We start from the raw sequence: 13233 nt of genomic DNA, 5'->3' as shown, positions 1-13233 counted from the left end.
GCTTTCCTAAATTGGTGAACTTCTGTAGTGTCCTACTAATGTAAGTTGTTATATTAACTTGTGATTTTCTGTTCATTTAGGTGCTATCCCCTATCTCTCTCTCTCTCTCTCTCTCCTGTTTTTATTGAATGCATTTGTATATGAATACCAATGTCAAGTGTGTACGAGTGATAATAAATATTTTGTCTGTATGTTTCTGTGAAGGATTCCATCTCAGACTCTTTGGCAGTGGGGCACCTGCGAGAGTCATCCAGTTCGCAGAGGAACGCCACAAGGGCAGAAGACTCAGTTCTCCCAGTAAGCAGATTTTCCCTTCCCCTCTGTGGCCTTGACATGCCCTCACTTAGGCTGTGACTGGATTCTCGTACTTGCATGTATAGTATGTCCTGTTTAGTAGGCGTTTTGAGTATGCGAGAATAGAGCATTTTCTAGTGAAAAGTTCTAAAAATGGAGTATGCTTTAAGTGCTGGGATGTCATACTTTTGGTATTTTCATCTTGTATGAAGTTACTCCACATTCAAGGAAGAGAGTCCCTCTTTTCAGACCCTTGTGTCTGACAACAGCTGATGATCACATAAGGGAGGGGCTGTAAAAAAAAGGAAATAGAATAATAATAATCGCAGGGAACAACACGATTCATTGCACAACAGACATCACTTCCTCAGTATTAATGATATTTGTCACTTACTACATACTGCCAGAATTGTCTAAATAGTATGTATTATGGTTAGTACACACAAGCTATATTTCTAGTAAGCAGCTGTGCTATATAGAATTCAGTCAGGTTTGGGGTCGGTTCCTTTTCAAGTCAGTTAATTCAGGAAGTCAACTGAAATTCCACTGTTCCTAATTGCTTGAGGATGATTGTAATAGGGATTTCAATGTACTTCATAGATTGACTGAATTTAAATGGAATTGACCCCAGCCTTGGTTGCCACTCATAGCTAATGCTATATTGCAGCATTTTCTTCGCTTAGTTTTTTGAGCATCAAAAATGTAGAGAGAACCTTATTTTTTGAAAGTTTTATTATGCTACAGCTACAGTCAGGTATTGGCACAAAATGTTTTGACTTTTAAATGAATGATATATAGTCATTGATTATTGATGAATATAACTTGAGCTTAGTACAACTGCCTTATCCCATCAGAACCAACAATGTACAGTAAAGTTTGAACATGGTTAAAACTATAATGTGGATGTCATGGACTGTCCTTTTAGAGTCTGAGAGGTGTTACATTTCCTTAGCCCCTTTCCTGTGCTGTATTCCAAAAAGAGTGGTGGGGTAGCCGTTTCATTGGTTTTCGAATTGCAGACTGTAGCTTTAAAAGATTCTGGTCTATGCCTAGCAAAGTCAGCATTTCCCTCCTATAAGAAAATAGTTGGTACTATGTTGCTGTATGGGAGTGTGTGTGTGTGTGTGTATCGTATTGTCTTCTGTCATTGTCACAGTGGGCTACTACTGTATATCTCTTTACCCTAAAGCGATTTGACCCCAAACAATGATAATGACTAGCACATGAATAACCTATCCATCTACAGCAATAGTCAACATGATGTATGCGGTGGTACACATTGTTGGAGGGTGTAGTGGCTGAGTTATTACTGAATGTAATTATTAATGGATAATTCTTCATGGGTAATGGAATACATTTGACATGGCACTAAATATAATTTAAGTAGCCCATTGAGCTTAGAGGCTACATTAATTACAAATATGGCATAAAGAGGATAGTTGACCATGGAAACGTTGAAGAAGTTAGGACAATGGGAACTCTAATGTACAAGCAACAGGGGTAAACATGTTATTTTTTTAGGCTACCTGTCATGAAGAGAGAGCAGAAGTACTAGGAGTTGGAGGAATTCATCCATACAGTCCCCATATAAACTCATATATTTCCATCAAAAATACATGAAAGTCGTTACATAAAAGAGCCATAGGCCGGCAGAGGCAGGATTCCTTGAAGCTTTGGGCTGTCCATCCATCTCGCTGGATTTTTTTCCATGTGAGATTGCAGTGTAAAATACTATCATAACTTGCCTCACAAGTCTTGAGACTTCCTGGTTGCCTTGCCTTTTCAGAGGGTGAGAATTCTATGGTTATGGATCCGGTGGGATTAAGCTGTACTGTACATTGAGTTGTGAAAACTCCTATACCCGCCTGCTATCTGAAGGTTATTGCCTATAATCATCCATTAATGATATTCTAGGTATTCATACGATGAGGTGAATTTGTAATTAAGGTCACATTTCCTTTCAAACGCTGATGTGATACTCAGGCTGCACAACATACTGATTAAAAGCAGTGCATACAAAGGTTAGTACACCAGGTGCATTCAACAAGGCATACATTTCTTGAATTTTTGTTAACATAAAAAATAATGTGTTTTTACTGATCCTGTTTACTGATTTAGATCAGATTTCTGCTGTGTAATCATGGCCCCTTCTAGAGATGTGGGGCTGAGTAAACCTCAGTAGCAGCTGATTCAAGGCTCTCATTAGTTTAAAAAAATTACAGTTGGCTTCAGTGCTTTTTAATTGCAGTCCATAGGACAATATAGTCCATAGGACAATATTACAAATACACCCAGTTGCATGAGGATTTCACTGACAAATTCCCTGTCCTCATGAAATTGTGCCACATAATTTAACAAAGAGTGACTATTAGCATGCATACAGATTTTTATTTATTTTAAAGTTGGATTATTTCTAGTTGTCCAGTGTTGTCTGGTGCAGTGGTTCCCAAAGCTCGCAGACCTAGGTCTAAATTGATGTATGAGTGGACCATATTGCAATTGCTCTCTCCCTATCTTTCTCTATATTTATCTCCATCTCCTCTATTGTTCTCCTTTCTCTCTGTCTCTAGGGCCTCAGCAGCCTCTTCAGCTCACTGAAGGTGGTCCGACTTCTCCGCTTGGGCCGCGTGGCCCGGAAGCTTGACCATTACCTGGAGTATGGGGCGGCGGTCTTGGTTCTACTGGTGTGTGTCTTCGGCCTGGTGGCCCACTGGCTGGCCTGCATCTGGTACAGCATTGGGGACTACGAGGTCATTGACGAAGCCACCAACACAATCAAGACAGACAGCTGGCTCTACCAGTTGGCTACGAGCATTGGCTCACCCTACCGCTACAACGCCAGCGGCTCTGGCCAGTGGGAGGGCGGCCCAAGCAAGGACACACTCTACATCTCCTCTCTCTACTTCACCATGACCAGTCTCACCACCATCGGCTTTGGCAACATCGCTCCCACAACAGACGGCGAGAAGATCTTCTCTGTGGCGATGATGATGGTGGGCTGTAAGTATTCATATTTATCTATGACTTTTGTGAAACTAGGTCTGTTATTCTCTTTTACAATAACTAATAGTTCAAAGTTGAAAGGCTCCTCGGCCAACTAAAATTCTACATTTCATGCCAAGAAAGACTACCAATGATCATGTGCAACTACTGGATAGAGTATGGAACATAGTCTAGGGCTGCACAATTAATCCATTTTTATTTCAAATGGTGATATTGACATGTGCCGTATGCCATTCACCGAGTGGTGCAGCGGTCTAAGGCACTGCATCTCAGTGCAAGAGGCGTTACTAGAGTCCCTGTTCGAATCCAGGCTGTATCATATCCTGCCGTGATTGGGAGTCCCATAGGACGGCACACAATTGGCCCAGCATTGTCCGGGTTTGGCCAGGGTAGGCCATCATTGTAAATAAGAATTTGTTCTTACCTAGTTAAATTTAAAAAATGCATATCATAAGAGGCTGTGATTTTTTTGAAACCTCACTAAGCTACGTGTAAAGCCTTTTACAGTTTACTCCGCTTGTCATCTCTCTCCAGTCTCCCTCTTTCTCCTATTGCGGCTGCTTCCTACTCACACCATGCCCCGCCCCCTGTCACTCAATCAGGCACAGTTCTGGGTCTGCATGCTTATGTTAGCTAGGCCAATGCACGCAGTCAAGAAAAACAACGACTCTGTTTTCAACTTTGCTTCTTCATATAAATCCACAAGTTTTCTATATTATACTGTTAGTTTGTGTATCTTTCTCTCTGCAAAATGCCTCCTCATGTGCCTACCACATGAGCTCCACATGTGCTAATGCTAATCACTAACTAACCACTATAGCACCTTTCTTGCTGTTATAAGCATGTATTACCCCTGTATCACAGATACTTTTTTTGTTAATTGACTGTAATACTGTATGTCCCCTGTTCAAACAGCCTGTTATTTGCCTGCTGTTGTCAGACAGACTCAACCTGTTTCATACAGGCTCCATGACTAGGTATTGTACTGAGTTTTTTTTACCCCCCTATACAAAAATGGTAAAAACCCTCTGTGTGAAAGGGGTTATTGTAAGGCTTATAATATGTTTCATGTCAGGATCGTGACGAGATTATATGAAGACATTATACCCTGTGGAGAGTACCGTAAATCCATACAGCTATGGAGCAATCACCACTTTTGTGCTTACTCGTGAAATTAAGAGACAGGCAGTAGATTTAACACGATCTTTCATGCAGTGGAGTAATCTGAGGGGATATTTGAAAACATATTTTGATTTGAATCAGAGCAGTTAAAAATAATTATTAGATCAAGAGGCGCTTGAGTTGCATCATCAAGGCTTCGAGGCTTTGGGGATTGCCTGAAACCCCAGCGCAAATTAAGCCACAAGGGACTGATACAATATGGCCTGGCTTTGGATTAGATTAATGAAGGATCCCAGTTGTTGCATTAGGCCAAAGTTGTTGTGTTTAGGGTTTGGCTGGGTTAGGTTGGTAGGGCAAGATTTGTAAAGACGTTTGCGCTTTTAGGGGAGGAAAGGAAAATCATACCGGAATGCACTAAAATGTATAAGAAGCGCACGTTCTCTCACTTGTTTTTCTGGATGACACAGCAGGGGGGTTTTCAACACAAGATTTGTAAAAAAAAAAAAAGATAGATAAATCTCAATGTTGGCTGTCCAGCGTGCTATGAATTTAATCCCGGCCAAAATAATGACTTTTCCATTGTTCTCCTGCAATGTGTGGTTGTGCAGGTAATACTAAATGACTAATCTAATGGCGAATGGTTTACTGTTTTAAGTCAAATGAGTAGCATTGATCAATCAGACATTTGAGCGAGTTGATGTTATATATCGGTGCTATAGCTCTGATGTTCTGCTATACTGATTTAATCAAACACTTAGAGTTCGAGTCCGTCTGACCGCACGTCAGATACATTTTTATTCGATGAAGCGTTCGTTGCCCGACTTGCTATCATACTATGTTCATTAATCGCATTGGTATAAATTGCATATTGGTTCGTGTGAGGAAAAGCTCTGGGGCTTTCGTTCCAAGTGGTTTGTATTTAGATCCCGCTTTAGTCCATCACTCTCAAAGGCTACAGGGACGGCAGAGATGTGTGTGTGTGTCTACATAAGTGTGGGCGAATACCAACGTCACTGGGCCAAGGATGGCGCTCAGGAGACCTGTCCTATCTAATTAATAATAACACATACCTTACGTAACAATTTTCCCAACTCGCCTCTTCCAACACAAACAACACACCACATTAACACACACACACACACACACTTTGAACAGAATAGCCCAGTGGCAATTGGCTGGGGCTCAGCACAACACCTCGGTACTGGCGAGTACTTCATTTTAATTTGAACAGAGGCAATAGAGTACTGTATGCTGAGTCGTATTCTGGGCCCTAGAGCCGCTCAAGTTAGCACAGTGGTGTCTCACCCACAGAGGGTGTTTATTCTGGGCCACCCTGGGACCAGGTATCCCCTGTCGGCTGACATCCATTTGTTTCATTTCTCTATTTTCATTTTGGCCCTGTTTTGTGCATTTGTAAATCACATTAGATCAGTGTGCTGCATCTACTTTGCTCATTGAATAATTTTGTTTTGATTACATAATGCATAATCCAGGGCTCACTAGACTGCAAACGTATGCAGTTCTTTTACTCATCACCATCTTGATCTTTTGTGAGACAGGGGATACCTATTCCCAGTGAGACCCAGGATCAAAAGCTCCCGTGGGTGAGACACCGCTGTGCTATCCTGAGGAGCTCTAGAGCCCAGAATATACGGCACTCTATTTAAAAAAATATATACAAAAATTGTACCTTTATTTAACTAAACAAGTCGGTTAAGAACAAATTCTTATTTACAATGACGGCCTACCCCAGCCAAACCTGGATGACGCTGGGCCAATTGTGCACCGCCCTGTGGGACTCCCAATCACGGCCGGATGTGATACAGCCTGGATTCGAACTAGGGCCTCTAGTGACGCCTCTTGCACTGAGATGCAGTGCCTGAGACTGCTGTGTCACTCAGGAGCCTCTGTTCATATTAAAATGGTAGGGAGGTGGCCCTCATTGGCATCAAATAGGTAGAAACAATGCATTCTGTTCAATTATAAAGCTTTTGTGCAAAAACTCCCTCATTACCTAACATTGTTACTAACTTATAGAAGAAGTACGGGAAAACAAACCCACTCAGAGGGTTGGCTAACTCTTGAAATTCCTAATAAAACTGTGTTGAGGTAAAATGTAGTCTGTATCTGCGCTGTTCTCTGTTCATAATGAACCAAATAAGGTTTAGAGATAACGAATGGAGAGATAAACCCGTACTTTGCAATTTACTTTATTAAAAGATGATTTCTGCTTGAGCCTACATGTTTGAATCCAGGCCCCATGTTTTGGGGTAGACATGATGCAGTCACTGATTCAGTCAATATGTGGTCAATACTGGCCTATAGACCATTTATATGTTAAGCTAGAAAATATTCACAATTGATTTTAGCAAGCACATTTTTTGTTTTATGTTGGATGCACAGTGATGCCGAAATGTTGGGAAATACCCATAAATTACTGGGAAATGATATATGGAGTGTACGACTTTCTTTATTTGGATGCACATTAGTTAACAGCTCAATTGCACTTCACACACATTTTTTTATACCATAAATAGATTGATATACTTTATTTTCCCCAAATGAACATCAGGTGTGGCAAGTCGAATAAGATAAAGATATATAAACATATATAAACAGCAACATGCACACGTGACATATACAAATGCTTAATATATATACAAGATAAACATCTATTTCCATTTAAAAGCCTACCGATGCCAGTGCTAAACTGTTATTGCCTCTCATGGTTTTAAGAGGTTAAGACCTCAGTTTGCACCCTGATGGCAGTACTGTAAATATACAGTACTAGTCCAAAGTTAGGAAACACCTACTTATTCAAGGGTTTTGCTTTATTTTTACTATTTTCTACATTGTAGAATAAGACATAAAAACTATGAAATAACACATATGGAATCATGTAGTAACCAACAAAAATAGCCACCCTTTGCCTTGATGACAGCTTTGATCTCTTGGCATTCTCTCAACCAGCTTCACCAAGGAAGTATTTCCAACGATGTTGAAGGAGTTCCCACATATGCTGAGCACTTGTTGGCTGCTTTTCCTTGACTCTGCGGTCCAACTCATCCCAAACCATCTCAATTGGGTTTTGGGTTGAGGTCGGGTGATTGTGGAGGCCTTGTCATCTGATGCAGCACTCCATCACTCCTTCTTGGTCAAATAGCCCTTACACAGCCTGGAAGTGTGTTGGGTCATTGTCCTGTTGAAAAACAAATTGTAGTTCCACTAAGCACAAACCAGATGGGGTGGCGTATCGCTACAGAATGTTGTGGTAGCCATGCTGGTTAAGTGTGCCTTGAATTGTAAATAAATCATGGACAGTGTTACCAGCAACGCACCCCCACACCATCACACCTCCTCCTCCATACTTCACGGTGGGAATCACACATGCAGAGGTAATCCTCTGCGTCTCACAAAGACATGGCAGTTGGAACCAATAATCTCAAATTTGGACACATCAGACCAAAGGACTGTAGTTCTTTGCAGCAATTTGACCATGAAGACCTGATTCATGCAGTCGCCTCTGAACAGTTGATATTGAGATGTATCTGTTACTTGAACTCTGTGAAGCATTTATTTGGGCTGCAATTTATGAGTCTGGTAACTCTAATTAACTTATCCTCTGCAGCAGAGGTAACTCTGGGTCTTCCTTTCCTGTGGCGATCCTCATGAGAGCCAGTTTCATCATAGGGATTGATGGTTTTTGTAACTGTACTTGTACTTGAAGAAACATTAAAAGTTATTGAAATGTTCCGGATTGACTGACCTTCATGTCTTAAAGTAATGATGGATTTGTCGTTTCTCTTTGCTTATTTGATCTGTTCTTGCCATAATATGGACTTGGTCTATTACCAAATAGGGTTATCTTCTGTATACCAACCCTACGGATTGGCTCAAAAGCATTAACCTCTCTTAACTACCGATCCCGGATACAGGATTGAATTCAACAACATACGGTGTTCGCCACAAATAGTCATATTAAGAAGGAAAGAAATTTCACAAATTCACTTTTAACAAGGCACACCTGCTAATTGAAATGCCTTCCAGGTGACTACCTCATGAAGCTGATTGAGAGAATGCCAAGAGTGTGCAAAGCTGTCTTCAAGGCAAAGGTTGACTACTTTGAAAAATATCAAATATATTTTGATTTGTTTAACACTTTTTTGATTACTACATGATTCCATGTGTGTTATTTCATAGTTTTGATGTCTTCGCTATTATTCTACAATGTAGAAAATAGTAAAAATAAAGAAAAGCCTTTGAATGAGTAGTTGTGTCCAAACTTTTGACCGGTAGTGTGTGTGTGTGAGTGCGTGTATATATATATATATATATATATATTTAAAATGTTTTTCCAGATCAGTGCAGTGCATGTTAATTGAAATTGTCCATAACCTACTTTGCTTTGTAGTCTTTTCTTTGTGAGACGCCTACTCCAATTTCACTGTGCTTCCTGTCAGGCTGCATTCAAACGAGGCTCAGCTCCAAGTAGTCGATTGGATTCTGTGGTGAAGGCACTGCATTAATTAAGTGCTGTAGCATCATGCAAGAGTTTTTCTCGGGTCAGGGGATGCTGCTCCTTTGTGTGGACTCTTCAGTGACCTGTGGTAAGAGAAATAGAAGAGAGAGGAAGAGAATGAGAATTACCCAGGGAGGGGATGCTAATCGTATAGTTTCTGCCCAATGCCCAGGCAATTTTTTTTATTTTACCTTTATTTAATTTGTCAGTTGAGAATAAATTCTTATTTTCAATGACTGCCTAGGAACAGTGAGCCTTGTTCAGGGGCAGAACGACAGATTTTTACCTTGTCAGCTCAGGGATTCATTCGGTTGCTTGTCCAACGCTCTAACCACTAGGCTACCTATGACCCGAGATCTAATAAGTAAAATTAACCCCCTGGTCTAAGGGTCCTGGGCTGAGTTTCTACTAAGCTAACATATGGATTTGTTTTAAGATGGTCATACCAGGGATAATTTAGCTATTTGATTTAGAATTTTAGGACCCCTGTAGGTATCAAAAACAAATATATAAAACATATTTGATAAAACATTTAATTTGGCCTTACTGCTTTTAGCCCATAAAATACATTGAATAACAGATTCATGCATAGAAATCAGATAGTCCAAAACTAACTGAGTTTCGTAACACCTGTGGGGGTTTTAGAGAACAACATCATATTCATGAGAGTCATGAGGGTCATATTAGCCCAAACCATTCAGACCTACAGACTTTTTCATGAGAAGACCCATTTTCGGTCTCCTGATCTAACAAACACCGGTCTCCTGATCTAACAAACACCGCTGTAGCACTGCCACTTTCATCCGCAGATGTTGTGACAACAGTCTGGTTTCAATTATGGACTATTTTGGCATAGATGAACAACGTCACTACCAACATCACTACTTTGTTCACTTGAATAAAATACAGACTAGTAGCTCGCATGATGGAGGTTATTTTTAATGCATCAACAACACACTTTATATACAATAATATATGGACACCGCTTCAAATGAGTGGATTCAGCTAAACTGCCTCCAGAAGAAACGTTGGCACACTGTTCATCAGGAGCTTCATGAAATGGGTTTCCATTGCCGAACAGCAGTACACAAGCCTAAGATCACCATGCGCAATGCCAAGCGTTGGCTGTAGTGGTGTAAAGCTCGCTGCCATTGAACTCTGGAGCAGTGGAAACGCGTTCTCTGGAGTGATGAATCACGCTTCACCATCTGGCAATCTGACGGACTAATCTGGGTTTGGCGGATGCCAAGAGAACGCTACCTGCCCCAATGCATAGTGCCAACTGTAAAGTTTGGTGGAGGCAAAATAATGATCTTGGAGTAGTTCGGCTTTTATGATTCGGGCTAGGCCCCTTCGTTCCAGTGAAGGGAAATCATAACACTGCTGCATACAATGACATTCTAGACAATTCAGTGCTTCCAACTTTGTGGCAGCAGTTTGGGGAAGGCATTTTAATGTTTCAGCATGACATTGCCACCATGCACAAAGTGAGGTCCATACAGAAATGGTTTGTCGAGCCTGGCCTGCTTAGAGCCCTGACCTCAACCCCATCGAACACCTTTTGGATTAATTGGAACACTGACTGCGAGCCAGGCCTAATCGACTAATCTCACTAATGTTCATGTGGCTGAATGGAAACAAGTTCCCAAAGCAATGTTCCAACATCTAGTGGAAAGCTTTCCCAGAAGAGTGGAGGCTGTTATAGCAGCAAAAGGGGGACCAACTCCATATTAATGCCCATAATTTTGGAATGAAAAGTTCGACGAGCAAGTGACCACATACTTTTGGTCATGTAGTGTACCTTAACTAAAACCACTGCAAAGGTTTTGCCTGCAAACTTTGGTTTTAGAATTGCGAACTTCTGTCATGTATGCTTTGTGGCCGGCTGCGACAGAGCCTGGACCCCAGAATCTCTAGTGCCACTGAGCCACTCGGGAGGCCCTAAACAGATGGATTTTGATGGAGATTTATTTTACTGTGACTATCATTTAAATATCATTAAATATGAAGACTATATTATCAAAATCAATTCTCTATGTGTAATTTAATTAAGTGACTAAACTAAATATGTAACTTTAATTAACTAGGAAGTCGGGGCACCACATAAAGATGTTGTTTATAGAGTGTCAATTTCCTGAATATAACTCTTCAGATATTTTCATATCATATCACACAGTCGATTATTAATGAATTGTTATTACCTCATCAGTTCTCATTACTGAATGGCGCAAACCCTTGGATATCTCTACGAACCCTAGCATAAATTATGAATCAGCTATATACAAATTGGTTTATTTATTTATTAACTCACTAATCAAGTCACAGAAATACATGAAAACACACACAATTAGTTCATACATGGGGTATTACATGATACAAAGAAAAAGTCCCTAGCGGATGAAACTGATATGATGGCTTGGTAGACAAATGAAATGGGGTGTGGACCGCTCAAGAGTGGGAAACTCATAGCTGATAACTACACTCATAGAAATAGCTAATACCTTACATGAACTCATTCGAAAATAAATAGCAATTTACATGTTTACGAGTGTATGTCTTGCTGTCTCTCTCTGTGGTCGCCGGTCCGTCTACTGGAGAGAGTCAACAGAAAGTCTCTGGTTGTGTTCATAAGAGATCAAAGTTGAAGGTTGTTAGAATAGTTACGTCAGAGTACCATTCGGAAATCTTCTTAGAATTTACCAGACTAAAGTATTTACTCAGCTGCAGTCTGAATAATGATTCTTTACTTTGTAGATTTCTTTGCCATTTCAACGTGGGAATGATCTCCACGTTCTCTGGTCTTGTCCTCTGGTAGAGTTGTAGAGTTTATACCACTTCACACACCGGTGTCACCAGGCATGTTTTGGTCTTAGAAATTCAACCATTTGCAACCTTAGCTTACACCGGGGTTTGCGTGGTCTGGTGTGAATTGTGTCACAGTGGCTTTTATACTTGGGTAGAAAAGGGGCCGTCTTATCATGTTTGTGCTTACCTGGGCGTGGCTACTGACTGTGCATTAATTACCATAAAACAACCAATTCTCATTTAGAAGACTAAATCACATTGATATATTTTCAAAAGTATACTTATACTTATTCATCCATCTTAAACAACATTCAGAAGTAAAACTGACAGCTGGGAAATGTACACTCTTAGAGATATAGGTATGTGTGTTTCCTGTCCTTCATGAGATCACCAAATGAAACACACTCGACATGACTGTCCCTTAAGTGTCCACGGACCAGTCTAACATTCTCAAAAATATAAATATTATATTAGGAGTTTCTAAAGAGGAGCTCTTTGTTCTCCATAGGCTCTCTCCCTCCATACTCCATGGCAGGGAAGAGAGAATGTTTCTAGCAGGAATGTAATGACCTTTGTAAAAACCTGATGTGGGAGAGAAGGTGAGAGAGGAGGGAGCCACGATATACACCCCAAAAGGGCCATGTCGTGAAATGTGTCAATCAAATTTGAACCTACTTGGCAATTCTGTCAGAGTTGAGACATAGCTTCTTCAAGATTTTGTACAATGTAATATTTTATTTTCTCTCCACATCATTCTCACATTGCACCTTCTAACCTTCACTGTCTGCACTTCTGAGCAATTTCCCACTTTATTTTCTTTATATTTATTTTCTCTTGCCCTGCCTGCCAAGGTGGGTCACACTGACGCTGAATTCTCTGGACATGTATGCAGAACGCTATCAGGCAATCATCACCACACTGACCCAGACACCAGTAGTTCCCCTGGGTCCCTTGTGACTTGCCACATTCCAGCTCTCAGTGGCATGATTGGATTCATGCTTCATGCCTGATGGGACGTAATTAGACAGCGGTGTAAGGACTGCTGTCTATTAAATGACTGAAAGGGGAAGTTGAATAATGAAGAGTTAGACAACAGGAGCTGACTGAGGCCAGGGGCTGGAATGTTCTGGGTGGAGAGGAGGGAGTTTCAACCCACCCATTTCATTAGCTATACATTGAACAGCCCACTACTCTGCACATAAATATAGCCCCGACAAGGACAGAGGTCCATTTGATTTGAAGCCCTGATCCACTCAAAAGATCAGCCGCGATTGGTCGTTTCTACCTACATTGCAGTCGTGCCCCAACTCTCATAATGCCTGGATTAGTGATTAACATGTCAGTTACCACATCAATATGGCATTGCAGTCTGATGCCCAACTGCAATCTAGATCAGTGGGTTTCAACCTGTGGTCCGCAGACCCGGGGTACTGCAGGTGGTCCGCAAATTCTTCTTTTTAATAGATTGTTTTTCATCAAACAATAATAAT

General features: G+C 40.8%; 1 protein-coding gene across 1 annotated transcript in view; it reads left to right on the top strand.

Moving 5' to 3' along the window:
- Positions 1-13233, top strand: part of kcnh5a (potassium voltage-gated channel, subfamily H (eag-related), member 5a) — a 123258-nt gene that overhangs the window by 64550 nt on the left and 45475 nt on the right. Inside the window, exon 7 of the mRNA XM_064924617.1 lies at positions 2865-3294. Coding sequence (XP_064780689.1) covers positions 2865-3294 — 430 coding nt within the window. The remainder of the gene's footprint in view (positions 1-2864; positions 3295-13233) is intronic.

This window comes from Oncorhynchus masou, chromosome 19 (genome assembly GCF_036934945.1).
Source record: "Oncorhynchus masou masou isolate Uvic2021 chromosome 19, UVic_Omas_1.1, whole genome shotgun sequence".
NCBI classification, from domain to species: Eukaryota; Metazoa; Chordata; class Actinopteri; order Salmoniformes; family Salmonidae; genus Oncorhynchus; species Oncorhynchus masou.
Note: the sequence above shows the minus strand (reverse complement) of the source record. Positions and strands in the feature narration are given on the sequence as shown.